General features: G+C 49.1%; 9 protein-coding genes across 9 annotated transcripts; 5 read left to right on the plus strand and 4 right to left on the minus strand.

Moving 5' to 3' along the window:
- Positions 1–251: 251 nt before the first annotated feature.
- Pdw03_1764 (Serine/threonine protein kinase Kin1, putative) lies at positions 252–3,518 on the minus strand (the record flags this gene model as incomplete). Its single annotated transcript, XM_066099993.1, has 3 exons — positions 252–2,200; positions 2,258–2,885; positions 2,946–3,518. The coding sequence occupies 3 exons, from the start codon at positions 3,516–3,518 to the stop codon at positions 252–254; spliced, it is 3,150 nt and encodes a 1,049-aa protein (XP_065957720.1).
- A 6,625-nt stretch (positions 3,519–10,143) lies between these two features.
- Pdw03_1765 (Glucose-repressible protein Grg1) lies at positions 10,144–10,478 on the plus strand (the record flags this gene model as incomplete). Its single annotated transcript, XM_014681010.1, has 3 exons — positions 10,144–10,158; positions 10,222–10,405; positions 10,462–10,478. The coding sequence occupies 3 exons, from the start codon at positions 10,144–10,146 to the stop codon at positions 10,476–10,478; spliced, it is 216 nt and encodes a 71-aa protein (XP_014536496.1).
- Positions 10,479–10,909: 431 nt separating this feature from the next.
- Positions 10,910–11,243, minus strand: Pdw03_1766 (uncharacterized protein; the record flags this gene model as incomplete). The annotated part of the gene is made up of 2 exons (XM_066099994.1): positions 10,910–11,165; positions 11,218–11,243. The coding sequence occupies 2 exons, from the start codon at positions 11,241–11,243 to the stop codon at positions 10,910–10,912; spliced, it is 282 nt and encodes a 93-aa protein (XP_065957721.1).
- A 1,622-nt stretch (positions 11,244–12,865) lies between these two features.
- On the plus strand, positions 12,866–15,786 carry Pdw03_1767 (DUF221 domain protein; the record flags this gene model as incomplete). Its single annotated transcript, XM_014681009.1, has 2 exons — positions 12,866–12,952; positions 13,003–15,786. 2 exons carry the CDS (start codon positions 12,866–12,868, stop codon positions 15,784–15,786), a joined length of 2,871 nt encoding a protein of 956 aa, XP_014536495.1.
- Positions 15,787–16,871: 1,085 nt separating this feature from the next.
- Pdw03_1768 (NADH dehydrogenase subunit 3, mitochondrion) lies at positions 16,872–17,775 on the plus strand (the record flags this gene model as incomplete). The annotated part of the gene is made up of 4 exons (XM_066099995.1): positions 16,872–16,937; positions 17,021–17,341; positions 17,621–17,684; positions 17,753–17,775. The coding sequence occupies 4 exons, from the start codon at positions 16,872–16,874 to the stop codon at positions 17,773–17,775; spliced, it is 474 nt and encodes a 157-aa protein (XP_065957722.1).
- Positions 17,776–18,136: 361 nt separating this feature from the next.
- On the plus strand, positions 18,137–19,185 carry Pdw03_1769 (HRQ family protein 4; the record flags this gene model as incomplete). Its single annotated transcript, XM_066099996.1, has 3 exons — positions 18,137–18,140; positions 18,217–18,899; positions 18,955–19,185. 3 exons carry the CDS (start codon positions 18,137–18,139, stop codon positions 19,183–19,185), a joined length of 918 nt encoding a protein of 305 aa, XP_065957723.1.
- Positions 19,186–19,331: 146 nt separating this feature from the next.
- Positions 19,332–20,509, minus strand: Pdw03_1770 (Homoserine dehydrogenase; the record flags this gene model as incomplete). Its single annotated transcript, XM_014681007.1, has 2 exons — positions 19,332–20,410; positions 20,476–20,509. 2 exons carry the CDS (start codon positions 20,507–20,509, stop codon positions 19,332–19,334), a joined length of 1,113 nt encoding a protein of 370 aa, XP_014536493.1.
- A 344-nt stretch (positions 20,510–20,853) lies between these two features.
- Positions 20,854–22,080, plus strand: Pdw03_1771 (coiled-coil domain-containing protein 174; the record flags this gene model as incomplete). The annotated part of the gene is made up of 1 exon (XM_014681006.1): positions 20,854–22,080. One exon carries the CDS (start codon positions 20,854–20,856, stop codon positions 22,078–22,080), a length of 1,227 nt encoding a protein of 408 aa, XP_014536492.1.
- A 481-nt stretch (positions 22,081–22,561) lies between these two features.
- Positions 22,562–24,776, minus strand: Pdw03_1772 (Maltose acetyltransferase family protein; the record flags this gene model as incomplete). The annotated part of the gene is made up of 8 exons (XM_066099997.1): positions 22,562–22,605; positions 22,667–22,848; positions 22,909–23,013; positions 23,067–23,178; positions 23,249–23,481; positions 23,533–23,610; positions 23,669–24,283; positions 24,358–24,776. The coding sequence occupies 8 exons, from the start codon at positions 24,774–24,776 to the stop codon at positions 22,562–22,564; spliced, it is 1,788 nt and encodes a 595-aa protein (XP_065957724.1).
- Positions 24,777–26,775: the final 1,999 nt, after the last annotated feature.

The raw sequence follows: 26,775 nt of genomic DNA on the forward strand, positions 1-26,775 counted from the left end.
TGGTTTAGGATGAAAGGAGCAAATGACAGGCTAATGAAGATAAATGATCCCACTATGAAAGATAGGAATAAAAGCAAAGATAGCGATGGACATGCAAATGATAATGGGCAAACTTGATGAATGCTCGTGCGTGCGGATGCGTCGTGGATGGATGTAATTCAAAAAGAAATCGCCGACAGAGATAAGGGAAGACGTCTTGTCATGGAATGCGCTCCTGGGCCAAAGATTTAATGTCAACTGAGATAGACAGCTTATAGCTTCAATGCATCGAGGATCTTCTTCGCCATCTCTCGATACTGCCACATGCCGCCTGATACCTTCTTGAACTGAATACCATGTAAGGAAAAGAGAGGCACCTTCACGATCAGGATTTCGAATCGGAGGACGAGGTTCTCTCCAGTGTCACTCTGTACACGGGTAGTGGTTTCGCCAACGACACGTTCGCCGACCATACCACCATGTTCTCGTGCAACATATTCATCCGAGCCGTCCGAGTTCGTGGTGAAACTGCGATCCGGCGCAGTTTGAGTATGACGAAGTCTGGAAGACCCAATGCGGCTGTCGTCTCGGCTCTCATCGTGGTTGAGAAGGCCACCTAGGCTGATACGACGACGGTGCCCTGATACCTGCCCCTGTCGTTCTGGACTGGGAGGGGCAACATCAACTACTTTGTCGAGGTCGATGCTGGGAGCGTGTCGGCAGCTGAACCCACCCTTGATCTCGATATACTGAACTGCGAGCTGCCTCAAAACTCGGATGATGTCAGCCCGAATGACGGGCAAAGGTTTGCTGCTGGTGGTGGAAACACTGAAAAGACCCTTAAGGAACACAGGTTTAGACAGATCTTCTGCCTCGTTGGCGCTTTCCAGTGCTGTTCCTGCGCCGGAAATATCTGCGTCGGTCTCTTCAGGCACGTTGGCCTCTCGAGTAGCTTCTCGTCGGGCCCGGCGTGCCTGAATACTTTCTCGCCGGGCGTGTCCCAACGACAAGGTGCGCGTTGTGTGCGTGCGTCCACCAGGCCTTAAGCCGGCCGAATCTTTCTGGTTGTTCGGAACAACTTGATCAAAGTCACTGGTAGATGGTGGTTGACGGTCTGTAGTAACGTCCAAGGCATCGGCATCACTTCTCCGTGCGGCTCTCCGAGTTCGGTAGTCTGCCGAATTGACACTGGTAGATCTCTCCAGGGATTTGTTGGACCGCGCGTTGCGTTCCGACGATCCTGGCGCCGTTAGAAGATCCTGCTGAGGCCGGCTGTCATTCGAAGAGGTCTCGCCTGGAGATGGCTCCGCCCGTCGGGTTCTCCTTACGCTAAAGCCACGGTGCATCGGGGACGCTGAATCTGCTGGAGGTTGAACGTTGAGTGTGGGTGTGTTGGGGGTACTGATGCGTTCACGATCCACATCGCGGCTGCGATCTTTCGTCCGGCGAGTGCTGAATCGTCTCAAGATTCCAGCAGCAGTACTTTCTTTTTTGACGGGAATGTCGGGAGGTATGATTGGGACTGCGTGCGTAGATGGCGACGTCGAATGAAGTTTCTTTATTCCTTCAGAGGCTTCGTCCTCGCCATGGGTGCGGGCCCGTGGCCGAGATCGTCGTCCAGTATCCTTGTCACCTGCCAACTGGTACTGATTGGTGTGGGCAGCTTCAGGTGGCCGCAGCTCAGGCATGTGGACCTCACTGGGGTTTTGACGAAGGCCAAGGGCACCAGGTCGTGCTTCAGCTCGCTCTCTGTCAAGCTTTTCTTTGACTAGATGGTATGTGGATACCAATGGATTGTAAGCATTTAAAGGGTCGTTGCCTAGTTGCACCGCCTCGGCTGAGGGTGCGGAAAGGGTATCACGACTGGCCGCAGAGTTTCGTCGTTTGTAGAAATCGAACACTCCTCGTTTGCGCTCTGGTTGACTTGAAACAGGCTGCTGTTGTTCACGGTAGTACAGCCGGAGAGCATGTTGATAATCTTCGGACTCCAATACTTTAGTCAACTGAGCAGTAATGTATTCCGGAGGCCCAAAGTCGAAACCGGTCATCTTTTCAACGACCTCTTGATCCAGAGGTAGCTGCAAAGGCTCACGGTGAGGGAGGTGGCTCTCTGGAGGGTTACTAAATCCCTTATTCATCCAGGGATGGCTCATGATCTCGGCCAAGCTGGCACGCTGCTTGGGATCAGTGACCAGCATGCGAGATATGATGTGGCGGCACTCTGCGAAGCCTAATCAGCAATGAAATCAGACAAAGCATCCTTTCGGCCTTGACTTACCGGCAGTGAGGCCTGGTGGGTACTCCACCACACCTTTCTTGATTTTGGCATGCAGCTGAGGCATGCTCTGGTCATCGAAAGGTACCTTTCCACAAACCAAGACATAAAGAACAATCCCAAAGCTCCAGACATCAACTTCGGGCCCCGTATATTGTCTGGCCTGGAGCAACTCCGGAGCAGCGAAATACAGACTACCGCAGAATGTCTTCAGAAGACTTTTGGGGGAGAACAAGTTGCTGAGGCCAAAATCAATGATTTTGATATCACCTGTCTTACTGATAAGGATATTCTCAATCTTCAGATCGCGATGTACGATGCTGTTACGGTGGCAGTAATCCAATGCGCTAGCGATCTGTCGTGCGAACTTGCGCGCTTGCTTTTCCTTCAGTTTGCCGTGGGAAATGATATAATCCAGCATTTGGCCACCGTTGACATATTCAAACAGCATATACCAATGGTATGATGTTCGAACAACGTCCCGCATGCCGCAGATATACGGATGGTTCACCAGGCTGACGATGGCGGCTTCTCGGGCTGTTCGAATCTCCTTTGAGCGATCAGCTCTCTCTGTCTCTCGACTAGTGCGATGTTCCTCGGTCGAGAGTCGTGGCACGATTTTAATGGCAACCTGCGACCCTAATCAGTACTGTGTGATAATTTGAGATAGCAAAAAGTCGAATGCTCGTACCTGTTCTCCAGTCTCTGTATTTTTTGCCAATTTTACTTTTCCCATACTTCCAGCACCTATTGTTTTGCCTAAATTCCACTGACCCGTCGGCGTCGTGATCATAGTCCGTCGCCTAGGCGCAGCTGCAGCTACGGGGGCACTTGTTGCGGTCGCATGTTGTGGCGGCAGCTGCGAAGCCGAGCTTGATATCATATCAGCACTGTCTTGCTGACGGCTTTGTGTTGAGGGATTCCTTTGATGCCTCCGGGCAGTTTCAGTTCGAGCAGTCGAGGGGCGGTCCTGAGATCGGTCTGATGACGTTTCTCGACGAGAAGACATGCGCGCGACATTGGATGCCTCGAATTCACGCCGGGCTGCACCCTCAAGACCAGTATGGTTTAAAGGAGGACGTTGGTCCTGAGTGGAAGTTTTCGAATGTGACAGGTTAGTCGGCATAGGAGGCTGGGTCGTATTTGACGATCGAACCGCCACACTGCGTGTCCGATGCGGGAGATCCGATGGGCCCCGAGAGTGACGAGAAGTAGTTGAGTGGCTACGAACCACAGTAGGTATATCATTCGTCGGTACTGACATCGTCGATGGTTCCCCTTGAAGGGTTTGGAGCGGTCAAAGGAATGAGCGGGGAGAGATGAGGGAAGCCGTAGCCAGGGCTCGGCCCGAGCACAGTTGAGACGGTGCGAGGACTGTCTCACAGGATGAAACAAATCCTGTTGTGCAATGCGATGAAATTTGATGATACAAATGGACGCAGGTGGAGGGGGGGGAGGAGATTTAAGAGTAAGAGGAGGTTGGGACGCGGAGATCGTCTGGGCGACACTTCCAAGGTTGCAGGCTTTCGAGTTGATACCCAAATTCTGTTTGAGGCTGGGTTTCACCCCGACAACGCCCCCTTTTTTTTGGAAGACATTCAAGACATTCTTTCAATTCTTTTAGATTGCAGTTTTTTTCACAGAATACTATAGTTAGACAAGCGTATAATATTACTGTGTCCACGTCACCACCTGCCTGCATGCAACCCCGAGGAACTATTGACGGCCATTTTTAGCCATGATCACGTGTGCAGATAATGCTATAAATATCCCGAGGATAGGATATTCAGTACTCCATACTATTCAACGTTATAGATCTGCCTTTAAAGATGTTTTCTTAAAGAAAAGTACAGTTGAATGTTAGAAATAAGGAAATCACCACTTCTCTGTTCCAAATGTCTCTCCACCTACGACAGTCTTTCTAACTGCAGTGTGAAGAAAGTCCTATGGTTCTCATTCGGCCCACACCAATAGATGTCGGAATGTTTTTACATACCCTGGTCTCAAATGAAGCTGAATTTCCTCACCATTGGGGCATCGAGATAATTGGAAGAGCAATCGTGAGGAAATAACAGTGGTGGGCATAATGAGGCCCGAGTCAAGCCTTGCAGCGGTGATGTAGTTGCAATTATGCCACCAACCGCCCCACCGGTGTCGAATCCAGTAGTTGAAGATGAGGCCAAAGATAACCCAAGAGGGAAAAATTCAACGGAGTGGCTCTGTAAAGTGATCAGTATAACTAACCGCTACTCACAATATCGAGAATGTTGTAGACTTACAGGCAACCAGGCCATAGCACCCAGCATCCTGTTGATGCAATTAGCATATTCCTCCAAAGATCATCTTCTGTGACCTATACAGGTGCATTTAGGAACCTGAGCTTAGACCGAGGGAACCTTCTTATCCAGATCTAGAATACGACCGGAAGAAGAGCGTCGATCAGCCAGAACCATTGTATTTGAACGTACATGGCGCCGGGTCCAAACGTGCGTTGGGGGCCAATGACACCTAGATAATTAGTTATTAATATGTTGATATGTACTTGAGATAGATCACATGGACTCCACACAATGCTGGATGAAAAAAATGCTCTTCCATTCGGACATCTAAATTTCTCCGACTGAGTGCTATTCCCACAGATGATTAATACATGTTCATGTCTATTCTCTCTCCAAAGAAATGGTTGATATATGGCGTGCAAGCACTCTCAGTATTGCCTAGAGTCCAATTCATGGCTGCAATCTGAACAAAATTTGCCCATATTGTGGCAACAACTTGACACATGAAGGTGACGCGGGGGTGGCACTTTCACATAGTGTTGAAGAACAAACAATCCGGCTCACTGAAACGTGGAGGAAGCTCCTTACTTTGAGATCCGCACAGTATACTTGAAGTTTTATGAGGTCAGCGTCCATTTCAGAGAGAGAGGATAGATCCTGGCGCTTGTCCCAAGGTGATGGTGCTAAAGAGTTTTTAATACCATGACCCCAATCGGCTTTCCTGGAATCAGGAAATCTGTCAAGAACGGTGGTAGAACATTGAGCGCTATTGAAATTAGCGTTTCACGCACATAAGAGGCTTTGGACAGCACGTGCAAAGCGTAATGTTGGAGATGGCAAGAACCATGAAGTAATAATCTGGTTTTTGTGTCAGCAGTACCCCCATTTCGTGGTGGCATAACACACTATGAAAACCATTGTTAGGATGATCGAGACAAAAAAGCCCCAACATATGTATGGTCAGGTTTGATCATCAGACACAAGGAAGTTAAGAATCATATGCCAGAATACCTGCAAGCCCTAACGCGGTCGAGAACAGGAATAGTGCCGCATACCACCAGTCAGATGCCTTTCTATACTTACTCATCATGGTGAGATGGATGTCAGGTTCCTGCCCCTGAGAAGCCATGAATTGATGCCATATCTCCTTTCGGTAGAAGGGAATCACCTGTACAATGGCTGCTGCAAGGGCTGCAAACGACAGCCCATAATTCAAGGCAAAAGTTGGAGCCAAGAACGTGGGTGAGTATGCTTTGTATTTTCACTCATCAAAAGAGAAACTAGAACCTAAGATTCTGGTTACATTATAGGTATTTTGCGTGTTGTGATGGGTGCTGGATGTGTTGGTAAGGAGATAGGCAGAGTACCTGTATTACTGTCAGCCCTAAAAGAGTCTGGCGAAATATCACAACATACAATGCACCATAGTAAGAGACCCCGATTGTAGTTATAATCACAAAAATCACAAGCCCGATTAAGGTACATTGACAAGAGCGTGGACCGGTGCTAAGAGTGGATCTCCGAGATGTGCAGAAACGTAACTGTTGATAATCAGCCTTGACATCCTTTCATCCGTTATCTGATTGAGAGGAACTACAAATCTTCCATCCAGTCAAATGTGATGGGAATGAGCGAGAATTCTATAAAGCCTCCGAACCACTGGTTCAAAAACACAATGTTGGGTCGGATCCCTACAGACAAGAAGAGTAAGCGCAATTCAGGAATAAAACGAGTCAACGGGACCTCACAGGTGACAATAGCAAAAATAGATAGTTATTGCCATATGACTCCCGCAGTTCAAGGATATTAGCATATGCAGTTCAGATTGGAACAAGAGAGCCTTACCGATATCAGACCAAAGCCCCAATTGTCACATTTAGAAAATATTGGTAGCGTGAGATGCTCCATCCATGGCTCTCTGATTCATCCGAGGAGCTCCAGCCGTGAAGAGCATAAAACAAGGAAGTGTTTGCAAATTGACTCTGTCGCATCATAGCAGCAGGCCTTGGCAGCGAAAGATCCAACCTTCCAGACGAGGAAACGGCGGAAAATGCCTGCCAGTGACATGTCAACTACCTGACTGCTCAAAGCGAATGACAGTTGGAACCCCCATCCCAGTTCCATATCTTAGAGTGCTGAGAGATTGTGTTAGACAGACACTGATTCTGCACGAGGAATATTGCTTGCACTTTTCTTTCAATTCCAAGAGGGCATCTGTACAATAAGCGTAGCCAATCGACACACTACAAGTTGCTTAGGATTGATCTTAAAGGCATATGACCAATATCCACCGACTTTGCCAGAATCCATAGGGAAAGGTCAGCTTTGTTAGGATTTGAAAATCAACCTCCAAGATCTTATTTTAACAATCGCATGCTCTTTGATCGTGGAAGGGCCGGTATTCAATATTCATTCCACTTGAAATGCACAGAATTTCCGATTCGGCATTGTCTTGGCCCACAAGCAACCCATCAGGTAGACCAGCAACTGCAAGACGATAGTGGGGGAAAAAATAGCAGGGCTCCTGATGCAATAGTAGTAAAAAGCACGCCCATCACTCAGGCACGCACGTTGTTTGCACTTTTTCCACCATCTGTATTGCGACCGCGGCACGAACAGACTCGGATTGAGAATCCTGGGCGAGAGTCTTTTCTAACTAGGCAGTCTTTTCCTGGTCACCTGTGTTGACTGCCTCATAAAGGCCTCAATTGAGCTTGGTTTTTCTTAGGTCAACTTGGCAATGGCTATTTTTATGTACCCATGTAGGCATGCATCTAGACAAGTTCTACCCGGGCTGGTCCCCTTTTCAGTCCAGTCCCTAAAAAAAAACAGGCATTCCTCTAAGCACAATGTAGCTTTTGGTTATTTCCCCCCGCATTCAAACATTACCCCTAGCTAACCCTTGGACCACCCACCGTAGGGAACCGTCCCGTCAAGAAAACAAAGTACTGCTTTGGGTATAACCGCGGAGAAAGACAATGCAAATTTATAGGCTAAGGTATCACGTACGACATGACCAAATATCAACCATTCGGACTGACTGGCGACATGTGGTATAGAGTCGGATACACCATCCGATGTAGTGACTTAAGGGTGCAAATCGCAGCCGTGATCGACATGGTCAAGAACGACACGACCAAGATCCGGAGGGAGAAAACAGTTGCGTTATGGAGGCGAGGAAAACAAAATCATTGCACCCGAAAGAATGGTTCGAACTCTATAAAGACATGATCCTTCATTCACCTGGTGGGTGTCGCACCATACGGGGTTTTGGACAAGGGCCTGAAAGACGTTCCAGCAAGTGTTCGAGAGAATTTGGCCGGTATCCGCCTAGGCAACGAAAATACGATAGTGAGTGATCCTATCGGTCAAGAGGGATTTATTAGCAAGCTCTTAGGCGAAATGATTGCCTGCACATCGGAAGAGCTAATCTCAATCGGTGAGAAAGAGTACAAATGACAGGTTGGTGAACTCAGGCATCGCGCAGCATAGGGTTCGGGGGCGACTAGAAGCAGGCCCTGGAAGAAGTCAAGAATTACTTTCTCGAGCCTGAAAAAAAATCGAGTTGTAAGATTTCACGAAGGAAGCGATCTCATTTGTCGAAGATCACTAACTCGTCAACGTCCACCGATTGCCAAAGAGAACTGGCAGATATTTATGATGCCTCCCAAGCGCCAGAGAGTAACCTCTTTCTTCCTTAGAGGTGAGAGCATCATCACTTCAAATCCAACCGACCAGGTGGTTCATGAAGCCAAGCTGATGAGGATACACGGGAACAACATCCATTTCTCCCGTGCGACGGTCTTCCGTGAGATGATACCAGGACACTATTTGCATAGGCACATGATTGCAAATTACAGACCTATCGGCGCTTATTTGACACCCCAGTTTATGAAAGATAGGCTCTGTGCTGGGAGTTCCTTTTGTGGAATGACGAACAGTTCCAATAGACGCCGCAAAACCGGATCGGGATGCTGTTTGGCAACTTATCGATGCGCCCGAATTGGATTCTCCATCGAATTTCATCTGGGACAGATGGCTCTTCGGGAGTTTAATAGATTCCCTGGTCGATCAAGTCGGACACGAACGTGCCACACTGCAGAAGGAGAGGTGGGGCGATCATTGAACAGCGATTCTTCGTCGTTATATCAGGCTGGATAGTTGTTGGGTGCGTTGCCAATATATGCATTACGAAAGGAGACTGTCGAGACAGAGCATCTTGGTGAAAAGGAATTTCATGGCCGATTTGTGAAGGAGAATCGTGTGCCAGTAGAGGTGACGCGGGCCTTGCAAGACCAACCGTTATCGTGTGAACACAAGCTGTCGTGGAAATTCCATTCCTTGTAAAATCTATTCCATGACGGCGGACAGGCCTTGGAGGACCAAATACAATAAATACTGTCTGTCCCGAATAAAATTAATCTGGTGACAGCACGAAAATCCCAACTACCTGTGTGCCTACCTTGTCTTGCGGCTTTGGGGCCTCAACCTTGAATGCTAGCATCGCTGGTTATTTCCCTAACAGAATTTTAGCAACTTCCCACTAAGATTGAACACATTATTCCAATTCCCGCTAGCTTCGAAATCCTAGCGGTCCGGGCAAGAACAACTGCCGAGAATGAGGGCTATAGGTGGAATTCATATTTCATTCTCATTGGTGGATTCAGATACCGGGTAAGGCCCCAAGGTCTCGACAAGACAAGGGTTAGAGCAAGAGATGAACTACGCCATAGGCCCCATCCAAAAGGCTAGGCGCTAGTTGTGACCTGCATAGACCAGGCCCATGCAGGCCTGGTGTTCAACCCCCGCGTCTATGCTGACCATGGAAGTTAACCTCAAGATGGCTTTTGTTCGGGAACGTTGTTTTAACTTGGTGAATTCAGGTTGACATTTTCTTGTTGCAATTATTGGGTGCCACGTTGGGTTCAATTTGCCTCAATCGGAAGTCATCGTTTATTTTCCCTAAATCTCAATCATGACATTGCAACATTCCATGGAACCTTAGAATCTACTCCAACTGTGCTGTTGCATTGGAGTAAAAGGTGTTCCTACGTCATGCAACCAGATTCCAAGGTTGGTGGGTCAACAGTCTGGGGGGATATGTGGAATGGCCTCATCAAATTGAAAAGTGGCCTGTGGAAGAAGAGAGCAGGTACGAGCTAGATGTGTCTACAAGAACTGTTAATGATATTCACGCGTGTGGTGTAGTGTAAAATTTGTAGATTTAGATCTGTATCATCTGTCTCCCCGCCTGTATCCAACTGGTGATGTCAGGACGCTCACAAAAGGTATGTCAGAAAATTAGAAACTGTAAACTGTGGAACGATCTGGAGTTACAGCTACCAAGCTTCCAGGATTTTATGATATTGGATGTCTACACTTGGCGATGCACTCCGTGACCTGAGGTTGGCAACTAGGCTGTTCCCGCTAGGTACGCTTTCATAGATGACGTCATGACATCATTGCCCCTGCCCCAGATGGGACCCCAGAACAGTATAAATATCGCCTTTTCTTTCCCAGAAGTGTATCTCTTTTCTTCATCACAACGCAGTCTTACAGACTTACAAACAATCACTGTCGAAATCACATTTTTCAATTCCCACTTTCACAATGGAGACCGCCAAGGTTCGTGATCAACCAATTTCTATTGGTACTGACCTTGACATTGACTAACCAAAAACAATACAGCAAGCCGTTAACTATGTCGCTGAATCCATCCAGGGCCTCGGGGCTGAGGCTTCCAAGGAGGCCAACAAGAACGTCGCTAAGAGCAGCGATGCCAACGTCTCCACCCGTGCCAGCGCCGCGAAGGACGCACTTGTCGACAAGAAGGATGAGCTTTCCCACAACACCAAGGCCGATGTCCACAAGGGTAAGCCAAAAGTGCCGGGCAAAGCTGCTCAGAAAATAGTGCTAACAATGTTTCAGAGGCTGCCAAGAACTAAAAGTGGGAGAACTTCCCGAACTACTTGTTCCGTAAACCATCTAGACACAATTCCTGTCTTTTGATGACATCATGATGTAAATAGCGAATAATACCATCCACGATTCACAACGTTGACAAACAGATGTATAAAGTACATCGCATCCTTGTGTAGTTCAAGCCCACAAGCGTATTGGCTATAGACCAATCAAAAAGCATACAGAAAAGCCTACTGATATGAGTCGTTAGCACAAGTTCACTTGGTCGGTGCCAAAATCACAATCATGACTTGCCCAAAATGAGCAAAACTTGGGGAGTTCGCTCACCAACTACGTTTGATAGATGATACCTTGTGGAAATATGCGAAACACGCATTTAGACAACGCGTTCTCCTTCATGTGTCAACCAAGACAAAATCATCTTACGCGCAGACAAAACCTTTGTATCTTCTTCTCAATTACTAGCCACTTCCTGGAGTTCGGAGTTCTTCGGCTGGACATGTCCACTCAAGCACCAATCCCACGGCGTGGACTGCGTCAGGGCAAGGGGGTTGTTAAAGCTCTGGATAGAAGCGGAAGAATTGAATCCAATTTCAGAGCTACGTAGGTTTTTCTTCAAGAGGAATGACACATGCGGTAGTGCATAGACCATCGGCCGTAGACCGTAGAAGGTGGGAACTCGTTCTTGCATTATTGGGTGGTTGTTGCGGCTGAAGCCAAAGTTAGAGAGGAAATGCATGGATCAGAATCGGGATTCCTAACTTCTCGCCAGTCTTGCAAAAAGACATTTTATCCCTGTAATCAGCCTTGAGTGTGTGTTGTCAGAACTCGGTTTGTGGCATGAAGCTTCGCGATCGCTGCCCCACTCAGCTGCTCTTGTCAGACTAACGGGATTCAGTCTTCGAACAACTAATGGGCTCAAAATACTAAGCGAACAGATTAGTTGAGCTTGCGGCCATCTGCCAAGGTGAGGAGGTTCTTTTTCTTTTCGTCATAGTTTGTTCAAAATTGTCGCATGACTGAATCTATATATAACGAGAAAAATCCTCACACAATCTATTTTTTATGATTCAATCCCTCAGGACTCTTGCGTCCAGTTTGAACCTACCAACAGGAATTCTATTTATAAAGGCTCAAAGTACGCCTACTAGCTCCCTTGCTACACTTTTCCCACCGAAGGCCCTATGTATGGCTGATACCATACCCTCCTAGTACAACATATTGTGCTATAACATGATATGATATCTGCGGTCACACTCCCAGGTCGCAGTCGACCACCTGCACGCACAATGAGAGAAAATTGGACATGTTCTCAACCTTCAAGTGTTAAACATCATTCATGGGATGTTGAGACTGGTCACTGCTCTTGCCCGCGCGGGAGCCTCGTGGCCCTCTCCACAATACCCCTGGATAATGGGTCAACGAATGGGGATTTACTCAAGGGTAGCATTTCATATATTATCAACTCCCTAGTGGGGCTTCTTCATCTCCGTTTCTGGTTGTGTTGCTACTACAACCTTCATGGAATGTTTAAAGGGGAGGAATCGAGCAGTAAGCCACGGACATTAGATTGACCTTAAAAGAGGTTACCAAATTGCGTACTGTAAGTTTTAAATTGCCCATGGACAGAAGATTCCTATAGTTGTCTTGAAGTACGAGAAACGTAGTCCAAACTCATTCACTTGCGCTGTCTTGCCAACCAGGGCCCATGAGGTTGTAGATGTATTCAGGCATCAATATTTGCCTCAGGCAACAAACAGAAGATAAACCCCTCAAACGGTTGAACCGTAAGCCCTGGAGAACACAAGCCGACGGGTGGCACAATGTACCTACATGAGTTCCTGTCTTCCAAAGTTGTGCCAGTGGTACCTTGGGCCCAACAATCGCAATGTTCCAGATTGTTTCTACTTCGGGCAACTGATTGGTGTGCCACTTCGCGCAGGCTGGTGGACTGCCAATGATACATGGGTCGGCGAGGAGTTGAAATTTGTCGGGGCGCCACAGGGAACGCCGATTTATGTTGACGCAAAATCTGATCTCCCGAACCGTGGATACGACATCGATTGTATTCGATATGAGGGCTTCAATTGAAGAAAAGCGGCTCGTGGTGGCTCCCTCTTCTAACGGCGGAGATCAGCGACGCTAAGCTGGCCAAGAAACCAATGACTCCAATGACCCAATTCTAATAATAACCAGCCCAGACCAAACAGAGTCTTGTTTTTTCTTTCATGCGTGCGCAATATCTGTGTCTCACCTCCGCTCGGTTTTCCGCTCCGTTTCCCATCTCTTTTAGAATCTCCCGCCCCCCCCCCCCTCATTTGGATCTATTCCTTTCATTTGAATGCTGGGCACTTGATTTCCTCCGGCCACTCGTCCATGCCGGATCGCCACTCGTTTCTGCTTTGACGTAATGGATCTACATCACTTGAGTTTGCAAGTTCGCGCGGATGGGACGGATACTTTCCTCCAGCTTATTTCGAACCCATTTCGCTCTGCAGTAAGTTCAAATTGTATTGGGAGAGAGAACACTATGCTGACGGGCAACAGTTTGCAGGTACCGCTATTTGGGCTTCGCTCGGCACCTCGATCGGCGTCACTGTTCTCCTCACTCTCCTCTTCTCCCTTGTTCGACCCCGTCACTCGCTTGTATATGCGCCCAAAGTAAAACATGCAGACCTTAAACACGCTCCACCCCCGGTGGGCAAGGGCTTCTTCGCCTGGGTCAAACCGGTCATTCAGACACGGGAATCACAGCTGATCGAGACAGTCGGCCTGGACGCCGTAATCTTTCTCCGCTTTACAACAATGTGCCGCAACATCTTCGTCTTTCTCAGCATTATCGGCTGCCTCGTCATGATACCGGTCAATATCACACAAAGCAAGGGGTCTACTGGCTCATCGGCGACTGCCGCCTTTAGTATGATGACACCCCTCAACATCACCAACCCCATGGCCATCTGGAGTCAGGTAGTATGCGCCTGGGCTTTTGACCTCATTGTTGTCTTCTTTTTATGGAAGAACTATCGCGTTGTACGGAACCTGCGACGGCAATATTTCCAAAGCTCTGATTACCAGCGCAGTATGCATGCCAGAACCTTGATGATCACGGATATCCCTCTCAATAGTCGTACCGACGAAGGTATCCTGCGGCTTACCGACAAGGTCAATCCAACCGCGGCTCTCCCCCGAGCTGCGATTGGTCGTAATGTCAGAGATTTACCCCGGATCATCAAAGAGCATGAAGAGGTCGTCCGAGAACTCGAGTCCGTTTTGGCCAAGTACCTCAAGAATCCGGACCGACTACCCGCGAAAAGACCTACTCTACGCCCTCCTCGCCGACAACGTCACCAACTTCCCGGCAGTAGAGTGGATGCGATCGATTATCTATCTCTCCGGATTCGCGTATTGGAGGAGGAAATCAAGCATGGACGTGCCTCGATTGATCGTCGGAACGCAATGCCCTACGGCTTTGCCAGTTGGGACAACATCGAGCACGCTCATTCCGTGGCATGGAACGCTCGCCGCAAGCGCCCCGAGGGCACCAGTATTACTCTTGCGCCGCGGCCAAGCGATATCATCTGGGAAAACCTACCCCTTACCAAATCAGCACGCAAATGGAAGCGATTGGTCAATGTTTTCTGGGTGACATGCTTGACTCTTGTATGGATTGTTCCTAACGGTCTGATTGCCATTTTCTTGTCCAACCTGTCAAATCTGGGTTTGGTATGGCCGGCGTTCCAGACTTCGCTGGCAAGGAACCCAACGGTTTGGGCTGCTGTCCAGGGTATTGCATCGCCCGCACTGACTTCGCTCGTGTATCTGGCTCTCCCGGTCATCTTCCGTCGACTATCTGTCCAAGGTGGCAGCAAGACTAAAACATCTCGAGAGCGCCATGTGCTGGGGCATCTGTACGCCTTCTTCGTTTTCAACAATCTGATCGTCTTTTCGTTTTTTTCGGCAGCTTGGTACTTCGTGTCATTCGTGGTTGACAGAACCCACGACCACGAAGGTGCTTGGCAAGCCATCCTGGAAAGCCGGATGTATGCCAAGTTGGTAAGCGCACTATGCACCGTATCGCCTTTTTGGGTGACGTATCTTTTGCAGCGCAATCTTGGCGCTGCCCTTGATCTTGTGCAGCTGGTTACCATTTTTTGGGTCTGGTTTTCCAAGACATTACTCTCACCCACACCCCGACAGGCAATTGAATGGACCGCACCACCACCGTTCGACTACGCCAGTTACTATAACTACTTCCTCTTCTATGCCACCGTGGCTTTCTGTTTCGCTACCTTGCAACCCATTGTACTGCCGGTGACGGCGTTTTATTTTGGGGTGGATGCCATGTTAAAGAAGTATCTATTGATGTACGTGTTTGTGACTAAGAATGAGTCTGGTGGTGCGTTCTGGCGAGTTTTATTCAATCGCTTGATCTTCGCCAGTATTCTTTCCAACGTGATCATCGCTCTTGTTGCCAAGTCGAGCGGCACGTGGGACATGGTGTTCTGCGTGGCACCCCTGCCTTTCTTGATGATTGGGTTCAAAATCTATTGCATGAAGAAGTTCGACTCCGATTGCGAGTTCTACAATCGTGCAAACCTGAACGATTTCGAGGCCTTGGGCGTGAACCCGGCCGATAAGAAAGCATCAGACCGTTTGAACACCAAGTTCGGACACCCTGCCCTGTACAAACCACTTTTGACACCTATGGTGCACGCCAAGGCAGCCGCGGCACTAAAGGAAATCTATCAGGGTCGTCTGGACCAGGGAGAAACGGACGGCGAGTACTCAGACATTGCAATGAACTCAATGCTCGCATCCCAGCCCGGCAAGTCTGCCGAACCCGCACCCTTCGAGGTTGTCCCGGAGAACCATCTCGACTTCTCGTATTACAAGGATCGAGCAGACTTCCGAGACGATTTTGGAGGCGGTATCTACGGCCGACCCGATGACCAGATGACAGAGCGCTCGCACACACCCCGCAGCAATCTAAGAGGCGAGTGGTCTCCCGGCTCCTCCCGTGCCTCATCACCGGCACCCTCTGTATCATCAATGCCATCGCTTAACATGTATAATGGCTACGACCATTTGGATCCGACTGGACTGGCCCACCCGGCCTTCCATGTGCCGCTATCGCGGGGCGAATGTGACCCCTCTGGAGCATATTCAAATGCCGACGAGGCGGAATCAAGACTACTCAGTCATGCACAGGCTCCCGCGCAGACGGATATCACGAATCCGCTCGGTCGCTGGCGGAGTGGTGGGTATGGACCTGTTGACCAGGACGACGAGCCCTCGTACACCTCCTACGACGCTTACCGTTCGCAGCGGTAAGCTGTAACTCGCTCATATTAGGCCTGATGGCCAAGCGTCTGCATTTGTATAGCCATTTTGTATTCCGCCTGGTGTATTCCGCCTGGTGAACAACATTTCTTGGGGGGGTATTCAGCGTCATTTTTAAACACGAAGGTCACGATTAAATCTTTTGTATGCTCAAAGACATGGTTAAAGCCATGTCTTTGAAATTACCATGTACATATGAATTCGACATATTAAATGCCAAGGCATCGAACTTTGCCACCGATAGTTCTTGATTACTGGTCCAGCTCTTCACTCAATGGTACCCTTGGACATGGTGCAGCAAGTATTTGTACGAGACTGCCATTTTTTCCTATTTAATAGAAAGATTTTCGAATTATGGTGTTTGCTCGGCTCCCGTTGAACTTGATGAAATGTGCACCCGCAGCGAATTCTCGCTTTCCACCTGGGACCACATATTTACCCGAATACCATACAACGACCTGTTTCTTTTCATCCCTGAACTCCTCACAGCTTTTCACCAACCTCATCGACGCACTCTCGCCCGCGACGGTATCCGTACTCCCCGGAAAATTTAGCACTGGCGTCCGAATACCGGGATTGTAGAAGCCACGATTAACATACTAACCAGGATACTTAGTCAGCTATCGCCCGGGAAGAGTACAGTGTATCTAGAGCACACTTGTCCGACCGTATTCTATTAGCTGACCGGTTAATCCAAAATGAGCCGATTAATTCCCGGGAAAAAAAAAACCAGAGGAAGCTGAGACGAAGACATGTGGTTGTGGTTCATGAGGTGTATTAGACCCCTGAAAGATTAGGCCACCATAATCACGTGAGCACCCAGGGTCCAGCCAATCCGTCCGAAGTACATTAACCGCGGAATCCAGGCTGAACTAGTGCAGTTTTGGTTCTCTACACCTCAGTTACTAGCTGAGAATCAAAGTGTTCAACTAACCCTAAAAAAATGAAGCAACCGTGAGAACGGAGCTATCAGCAAGGGTGGACCGAGTTGCAGCGCGCCAAAGCACTGACACAGCTCTAACCCACCAGCAACCGTAACCTTCCGAGGCTCACCAGCACACTAAATCCACCCCAAAATGGCGTGGTACTCTATCCTTCCACCAGAGCTTACCCACCTCGAAAGCTGGGCAGCTCGCATCTTCGTGAGTTTCCCCCCTTTTTCACCGACTGTAGCCCTTGGTCCCTTCTCTATGACGCAGTCGCTGATCTACCCCGGATTCTACAGTTCTTCCTCGGTCTCATCACCATTGGCCCCTGGGCTTTCCTCATATTTCTAGACGCATCCCTCTGGGTATATCGACTGATCCTCTGGGAGATTCCCTGGCTTGGTGGACGAGCACGTGGTCGACAGCGTCCTCGCGCGCCGAGCTTGAATGAACGTCCGGGCGGGCAACGGAGGGCCTTTGGACTGTGCGGCATGGAAACAGATACCGGTAACAGCGAGAGTGGAGACCGAGATGATCATCCGGGGCCGAAGAGGGAGAGAGATCGTGATGACTCTGGGAAGGAGAACGTGAGCCCTGTTGCCCAAACATTGAATCCACATGTGAGTGGAGATGGGATCTTGAAACAAAGGAGCCCGGGGCAGATTTCATCAGGACTCCTTCCTTCTGAGAACCGGTGATGTTTCTGATCTTGCGTTGTTTTGTCTTTCGTCTGTGGTCTCGATCGGGTTGACTATGTAAGCAAGCATGCATTTCTTTCGCTCTCGAGTCTCAGCGTTGTGTAACACTGTGAGCCCTTCAAGGTTGCATGTACATGACTTATATCACAACGAAGACGATCCGATACTAGCAGAGTGTGATCTTTGATCTAAAATCCGTAGTCAGGAGTGATTCGCCTATCGATCTTATCTCAAGGTCCTAACCCCGCAGGACGATCTCGGCCTTGTGAGTCATGGACGGACCGTTCAGCCAGTCAAAGTAGAGAGAGATAAGCTCTAACACAAGTCCCCAAGACAAACTTCACTTTTTCGTGTAGAGTTCATGCGGAGTAGGTGGTTATTCTGAGCGCAAAAGTCTCCGTTGAGCAGGGGTTGCAAACTTCAACAGCAGATCTGCTCCGTAGTGATTTGTGCAGGATGGTAGAAGCTCTATACAAAGATGTTGATGTATCATGGAATAGATCTTCCAGATATCTGCTCTGTCTTCTTATCGTGGGCCTGTGTGCTGCCATAGGGAGGATCTTACAGTTTCGCACGGCCACAGCAAACGGGAGGACGAAGACAACTTACTCGGACAATCAGACATTCCCCATCATACCTCTAGAGGGATTCAATTGGGAGAAGACCGAGCCATTGCAGTTTCGGCCATTCAAGGGAAAAGATAAATATAACTTGACCATGGGCAAGTCACTCCTCATCCAGTCAGACACAGAGCTATAATGCAACATCTCACACCTATCCAGACTAACACATCTTAGCCCTGGAGAACCTTGAACCGTCAGAGCTCATCCCGATGGACAAAACCTATAAGAACCGACTCGCACTCCGCAAGTCCATACTCGACCAGCACCACGACGTCGTGGTAGCAATCAACAATGATCAAACCCCAAAGGAGGACCCTCGTATTCGCCTCGCCATCAGCGAACTATACAATTTTGTGCTGGGAACATACCTACCAACTCGATACCCGAGCATGTTCCAGCTAAACGCCGAAAGATCGCTCTTCCAAAACCTGGTAACAGGCGCAACCTGGCCAACTACCCTATCACCAACGACGCCAGCAATCCAAGCCCTGAAGATCTTGTCCCAGACAGTAGATGAGGACTTCCTGATCCTACTCCCTGAGCTTTTATCCGATGCCGAAGAACAGCCAAATTATGTGCTACAGGCATATGCGGTCTGTTTCCCGGCTGGCTTCAACACGCGCAAGAAACTCGGCTTGCGTTTAGTGGATATTCATGTTCCGGTCCCGCGTTACCAGGAGAAGATTGGGCGCAGCATGGATAGGTTCTTTGCGCGCATTCGGGTTGGGAAGTTTGTGAAACGGGTCAATTGGAGTATCACCATAAACACGGGGCTGTTTGCTGCTTATAGTGGGACACATGCTGTGGTGGGGAAAAAGGAGGAGACTATTGATCTCGGGAAATTAAATATTGATCAGGTATGTTGGCTACGAGGAATTTCGTGACGAGGGGAAAGCGCTGATACCACTAAAGACTGTTCTGCGATGTGAGCGTCAGACATTGCATCGGTTGCCGGTATCCAAGGCTCTTGTCTTTGCTATCCACACCTATGTTTATCCGGTTAGGCAGATTAAGGAGGAGGGTTCCGGTGAGGACCTTGCAAATGCGATAGATGGCTTGAGGAGGGGGAATGTGCCAGAAATGCATGGTTATAAGAAGGGAGATGTCTGGGGAGAAGCATTGAAAGACTTCCTAAGGGCCTAGGTCCCTGCAGATTTCAGGGCTATGTGAAAAGGGTTCGAACAACATGGCAGATATGACACAAGGCCTCTATCTAAGGAAGGGTGTTTCTTTTATATGCACCGTCAAATTTTGGATGTTATCTTTGTTAGCCTCCAAATCTCAGCCATTTAGCGCAGGCGCTCGACAACCTTGATAAGATCAGCCGAAACACCCATAGCGGTCACATCACCACCGGCACCGGCACCTTGAACAATCAGGGGGTTGGCACCGTAGCGCTTGGTGTAGAAGCTGATGATGTTGTCACTGCCCTTCAGACCAGCGATAGCGCTGTCCTTATCGAAGTACTGCAGACCGACCTTGACGGCCTTAGAGGCAACATCAATACTACCAACGTAGCGCACAACCTTGCCCTGCTTCTCAGCAGTGTCCTTGATGTTGGCCATCTGGGCATCGAACTCAGGGAGACGGGTCATGAACTGGGTAATGCCGTCCGCGGACGAAGGCAGAGATTCGAGCTCAGCGGGGATCAGCGACTCAACAGGGAAAGAGTCGGGGCGGGAAACCTCCAGACCGGCAATACGGGCCAAGATGGTCAGCTTGCGCGCAACGTCCATACCGTTCAGGTCATCACGAGGATCCGGCTCGGTGTAGCCAAGCTCCTTGGCCTGGGCGACGACGGCGCTCCACTGCGCATTGGAAGAGCCTGAGGCAGGAGCGAAGGTGTTGAAGAGGAAGGAAAGAGTGCCGGAGAACACACCCTCAATGCGGGTGACCTCGTCACCGGTGGCCACCAGGTCCTTCAAGGTGGACAACACGGGCAAGCCAGCGCCCACAGTGCTCTCGTGGTACACGAGGGCCTTGCCCTCAGCTGCAGAGGCAAATATATCCTTCCACAGGGACAGATCATCGGAGAATCCCTTCTTGTTGGGCGTCACGACTGAGATGCCCTTCTTGAGGAATGTAGGGTACTGCCGGGCGAGGCTGATGTCGGAGGTGTTATCGACCAAAATGGCTCGGCCAGGAGCTGAGGCAAGGTATGTGGCAATCTCTTCGGCCTGGAGGGCACCGCTCTTGGTCAGAGATGGTGTAGCAGCAGCTGTGGCCCAGTCAGCGGCGGGGATGGCTGGTGAATAGGCGGGAGTCGGGGCAAGGAGGGTCTGGGAGGAGCGGGCTAGGACAACAAGCTTGGGCGCATTGGGAAGACGGGCAAGCTGTTGGAGGAAGGCAGTACCAACGCCTCCGACACCTAATTCATCAAAACGTTAGCTCACGTAATTCAGAATTCAAAGCTCAGGAGTGGGAGGAAATTACCGATGACACCAAGGTAGATAGGGCTAGCCGACATAATGCAGATTGGAAGATTTGTGTCTTGATTGTATTGATCGATTTGACTTTTTGATTCCCAAACAAGAGTTCAATTTCTGATCAAAACTAAAGAATCGATCAATTGAGTCACGGCGCGATCTATTCACCTGAGCAGTGGGGGTGCGGGGCTGCCCCGACCATCGGTCTTAGTCATCAAGTGCCGGCAGAAAGAGAGATCCTAAGGTTAGCGGTGTAGGCTACGCCACCGGGCTTATCGATTCTTACCTCACGATAAGCCTCCAGTGGCACCTGGGAATTGTGAGACGTGGAACATCCGTGAAACTTGCAACTTCTTGACATTACGCACGTACCATTCACAGTATTATGCCTGCTGATCAAGATTCACTCTACGGGCAACCCCGTTCAAAAAAGAACAAAACTGAGCAAACCAGCTCAAGCCTCGCCTTTACCTCTCAGCTCTCTTCACTCATTGCACAAAATGCGACCTCCGCTCCGTCGCGTGGGCGCCAGCGTCCCTCCAAGAATCCGAAGTCAGATATATTCTCTAAGCACAACAAAGGCACTCAGAAGCGCGCAGCTGCCGATCTCGCAGATGACAACAGGGCCGTCAAGCAAGTCCACAGGAGTACCCAGGACATAGGCTCCGTCGACGCCAATACACTGGCTCGGTCTCGACGCCGCATGCAGGAAAAAGTGCGCCTTTACGATGATATGAAGAAGGGACTGCACTTTACCGGTGATAGTGATGATGATGACATGCCAGTGGATCCATCCGACCCGGACGCCTACCTGGCCCGACTACGACGCAAGGAGAAAGAGGTATTGGTAGATTTCGATCTCAAGCATTCAAACGAGGAGCCTCTCAAGCAAGAAGAATCCGATAACGATAATGCATCGATAATTTCCTACGAAGACGATCTTGGCCGTTCTCGCCGTGGCACTCGCGCCGAAGCCGCCGAAGCCGCTCGCGCCAAGGATGAAGAAGCAGGTGGCAGAGCTTCACAGGAACGCTGGCGCCCTACTCGCCCTGAAAATTTGATTTACGGAGAGGTTGTTCAGACTGAAGCCTTCAATCCCGATGCCAACATTGCGTCACACATGTCCCATCTCGCTGCTCGTCGTGACCGCTCGCCTACCCCGCCAGAGAAGAAGCATTACGATGCCGAAGCAGAGATTCGCAATCGTGGAACTGGATTCTATAACTTTTCTACCGACGAGGAGGAGCGCAAGCAGCAGATGGAGGAACTCCAGATTCTGCGAGAAGGGACCTTGTTCAAGCGGAAAACGGACGAGGAACGGATAGCCGAACGCAAGGCTCATATAGAGTGGCGACTCAAAGAAATGAAGAGACTTAACGAGGAGAGGAAGGAGAGATGGCGTCTGGAGGATCTTGAAGCCGAACGCAACCCACCTAAGCCACAAACTACGCCTCCACCTAAACCATCCCCCACAAAATGGTTGTACCCTGAGTCAGACACCCCGTATGACCGAACTAAATGCCCACTGTGGCGCCGCTACATGGTGATGGTTTATCCCGACCCAGACGATATCACTGACGCTGCAAAGGACAAGGACAAGGACACTTCCTAAGTTTGTTTCATCGTGTTTCGCGGTGGCCAAGTGATACCTCATCTGTCCATCGCATTTTCCCACGCTTTGATTGGCAGTGTGCTAACGGCTTCCTAATCCATGGCCTCTTTTGTTTATGTATGATACCCCTCATTAGTTAGCTTGCGCTATTATTTCCGAAAATGGATTTGATTGGACCTACATGGTCTGTGTTTGTATCTTCCAATGGATTCGAGGACCTCAGAAGGTAGGGCGCTTTAGCTTGTTATGTCAAGCGCATTGTGCAGCATATCCAGTGGTAGGGCTACCATGACAACGAAAAACCTGAAGCTGTAGTACGAAATAGAAAGTCCCAAGAAGGACCAAACTAGAAATCGGAACTACTAGCGAGGAGTGCACGGCTTTTGAAATCTTGAATTATCGCATTCATATCGACATAACTCATAACTCATCATGTCAGAGCAGAGATTCCAATTCTAAACTGTGGGTTTCACCAAATACCTCAATCGCCCAATTCATCCATAACGTCCAAGAACTCCTTGGCATCTAAATCAAAATTCAATCAGTCAACAATCCTCGAGATGGGGATCACTTCAGGACCACTCACCAGACGAGCTTGTGAACTCCAAGACATGGTGTCCCTGTGACGTCTGCAGAGGAGTATACTCATCCATAGATATAAATACCACAGGCTTGGTATCACGCATTATCACCGTTTTGGAATCGTATAACTTCAGCCATTTGCGTTTCCCGAGGTTGTGGGTAACGAACGCAGTCCAGACCGGTGTGCTGCGTTCGTTGTTATTAGAATTTTTTAATGTAATTCACACAGTCCGACATTTGACATACTGGTTCATATCGCCTAGGTAGACTGACGCCTGTAGTCTAACAGCTCCAGTCACCGTATCTTTATATACGCGCAACGCGTGCACGTAGTCGTCGTCGGTGATTGTTCTAGCAAACATCAGCCTCTGTGCAGTTCGTTGTTCTTGGTATGGATTGCTCACCCTCCAAAGCATTCTTGTTCGTGTGCCAGCTCATGGTCTAGAATTTCCTCGATGGGGTGGCCTTCATCCTGGGAGCGCAAGGCAAGAAATGTGTTATGGAATAGTACCAGATCTGTCGGATAAAAGTGTGAGCGTTGTCACTTCAACAGCCACGGCAGAGCTTTCAAATTGACACTCCTGACCTTCCAATGTGGTGAACTTCAATTGCGTCCATAAAACAAGCTCTGTCCCACGATTCCGCCGCCTACATAGTCGGAGACAAGAGCCATCTCGCAAGACCTCGAGTAAGTTAAGCGGCAAGCAGTGGTAGTCACTAGGCCGCGTCCGGTGGGGCTCCTTGCACAGGATGCGGACGCGGCGGTCTGTTCTCCTTAGGTAAAAGGATACGCGCATTTCAGACTCATCGTTCAGAGATCTATACTGGGTTAAAATGCATGCTCAAACGAAGTGAACAATTTTGACTTGCAGTTGGAGAAGCTCCTCGAAGCCCTTGTCTTTGATTGATTGTTTGATGCCTGGATGAGGTTCACCGCGGCAGTGTGACCTATCACCAAATATGTTAGTAAAATCCTGAGAAGTAAAACTTATTATCTACAGCTCACTTTTCTCTAACTGATGGCAGAGGAGTGCTGGTGCTACTAGAGCCGAATGTATCCTTGGCCCAGTGTTCTTTGATAATATCGGGTTCAGTCGACTGGCTAGTAGCTGTCGTTGCAGATGCAGAAGTAAGCGGCGAGAGTGGGATATCCGGTACAGACGGCGGGATATCCGAAGAAGTGGTAGAGGAAGACGACATCGGCGGAGGAGACATATGCGGCGGTCGAGTACGCTCATATGACCTCTGCCGTCGCGTGTTTTGGTCTCTCGCTGGGTGGTCTCTCGCTGGGTGGTCTCTCGCTGGGTGGTCTCTCGCTGGGTGGTCTCTCGCTGGATGGTCTCTCGCTGGGTGGTCTTTCGCTGGGTGGTCTCTCGCTGGGTGGTCTCTCGCTGGGTGGTTTCTCGCTGAATGGTCTCTCGCTGAGTGGTCCCTTACTAAGCACTCTCTCAGTGGGCGGCCCCTAACCGGGCTCGGGGGACTCGCGCGGTTGCTGGTAGGCGAGTCATTTGGGCGGAGCGTCATGCCTTCAAAGCGAGCAGCAAACCGGCTATCTTGTGAGGAGAGTAAAGTCTTGAAGCCACTGATGAGGTCCACGAGAATCGAGGAGGTGTAGTGACCCCTAACAAAGACCAGGAATAAGTACACGCACATGCGCCTTTTCTACTTGTTTCTTCTTTATGGCGGAGCACCTACTCTCTTACCAAGTCATTGAACTCTTGAAAGACCGTCTTATACTTGGCTAGCCGGATAGCCAGGGTGTAGTTTGATTGATCCCAAAAGAATCGGCTCATAATTATCCATGTGCGCTTGTATCTGGCTTGACCAGCATCTGGGTCATCGAGATCCCTGAAAAAATCGCCGATGTCCTCAACTGTATATGTGAAACTGGCTTGCACCACATTCAAATCGGATTTTATCATTTCAAAATAACGGCGATTTCGGGGATCTTCCGCTAGACGCTCCAAGGTGGTTAATGTTGAGCTGATTGCGTATAACTCGGACATGAGCGATGCGATCTCGCCCACATGTTCTGGGAGAGGGTCTCGGAATGCAAAAAAGCCAACAGCCAAGTCGTCGGCACTCTGACGAGATGCGCGCAGAGCTTGAGCCATATTATAGCCCAAAGGGTCAGGCCACAGGTTTTGAGGGGAGTTTCTAATTTTTTTTGGGAGGGGGGAGGGTAATGGTGGGGAGGGCTCTTTAAAGGGAGAGGGGGCTCGGAAAAATTGAGGAACCAAATAGACCAATAGGCGCACATGTGAACAATTAAGATTATTTAACAAAGACAACAAGTGGGAAATGATTTGGCCCATGCGGCTCTCTGGGCAGGGTTCTCCCTTGATGTGTTCACGCGCGAATGGCGGGGCTTTTAGTGGAGTCCTCGTTTCTTCATCTTCGGTCCGTTCTCTGTTCTCAATCGTGGACCGCTTGATGTAGAGCGGGGATAACCATGAATATACCTTATAAGCTCATAAACTTTGGTTGGTTGACTCAAATTCCATGGTTCATAGGGTATTTTCCAGCCCTAAATGTGGAGAACAGCCCCTAGGTATGCTCTTCTTCCCTTAGACCAATAGGATATAGCGTCTTGGGATAAAAGTACAGGGAGCACAGTGTTGAAAGTACAGAGCTGAAGAAAAGCTCTTGGTTCCTGGATCTGGTCGCTTCCGTGTGAAAATTATACAATACAAAGTCGAGAAAACTATGAAGGAGATATTGTAAAATCGAGTACTCTGGAGATCATATACCAACGTTGTTGATTTGCACATGCTCTTCGGAATTTCTTTTTTTTTAAGTTACACTAGGATCATCTGCAACATTGAACAGAGTTGTCCGAGTTACTCACTATAGCTACAAAACCACTAGGACTTGATGAGTAGCAAACACATAGAGAAAGACAAGTCTAACGTGAATTCCAATAAATCAACTACATGATCGTTTATTACGCGTGGAGACAAAGTCATATACTCCACAGTCACAGGAAGGGTATTCGACTTGGGAAAATTCTGTCTTTATGAGTTTTAGGCGCCACGCACAACTACGCCGTGGAAATGATTCGACCGTAGTCGTGGTAGCCCTGATTAACACAACAGGGCCATAAAACAAACACCACTATTAGATATTCCGATCCGGCTATACAATTCTGTGTGCCTCTCTGTTAGGCCGGCAGAAGATGGTTGGGATTACTGCAAATAGACAATGCTTGCGCGTACATATTTAACAAGTCCAACGGAATCCCCATTTGCAAGTGCATACATACTCACCTAATCACTATAGATGTAAGCCGGACCGCCGCGATGGCTGGTCTTCGTTCAGGGGTTCAACGAAAGCCACCAACGCATCATGGAACCCTAGATAAAGTAAATGGTGCAGATAGAAATTGAGTAAATGCATTCCCAAGAGGGCATCGATATACCGGGGCACATCAGGTTTAAGGATAACTATTCGCCTTTTGCTTAGACAATTGTCGGCACGCGTAACAGAACGTTGGGTTTGATGTCTGATGTCCACAAATCTTCTGCAAAGAAACTGTTCAATCTTGTCTGCCCACTGGCGTTTACCGACTTCAAGGCTCCCATATAACTGGCCCGGTGATTGCCCCGATAGTAACGAACCACCCCCTTGAGCCCCCAGGGTCGGTGTTATGGCAAAACCGTATCATCGTATTGTCGCTCTGCTGCCTTCCTGTCTCATCGCGAGCCCTAATTGGAATTGTCTCGTATAATCATCACTTTGCATGTCACCGTGCCTGTATCGTATCGTCATACCCCCGCGTATCATCGCACCGTGTCAGATCGCAGTCGCGTCGTCGTAACCCCACCTAAATTGCATAAGCATGCCCCGCGTCCACTCGCACTAACCCTAAGGATATATAGCTAATCCCAGCCATCTCCACAGCTTACCAGCGCTCATATTCACACCTCTGGAGCGAGCCTCAAGGGTTTAGGATCGGGGTTTCACGAACCCCGTGCTCCAGATAGCTGTAGGGTCCTTGTACATCGTAGTCTTCGATGACGATTTGTGATTAGTAGCGATGGCTTTTTTGCTGACTTTTGTTTGACTTCGACTTTGATCTAGTTTGGGTTTATCTGGTAAAGAAATCAGCGGTTA

Source organism: Penicillium digitatum, chromosome 5 (assembly GCF_016767815.1).
Source record: "Penicillium digitatum chromosome 5, complete sequence".
In the NCBI taxonomy this organism is placed as follows: Eukaryota; Fungi; Ascomycota; class Eurotiomycetes; order Eurotiales; family Aspergillaceae; genus Penicillium; species Penicillium digitatum.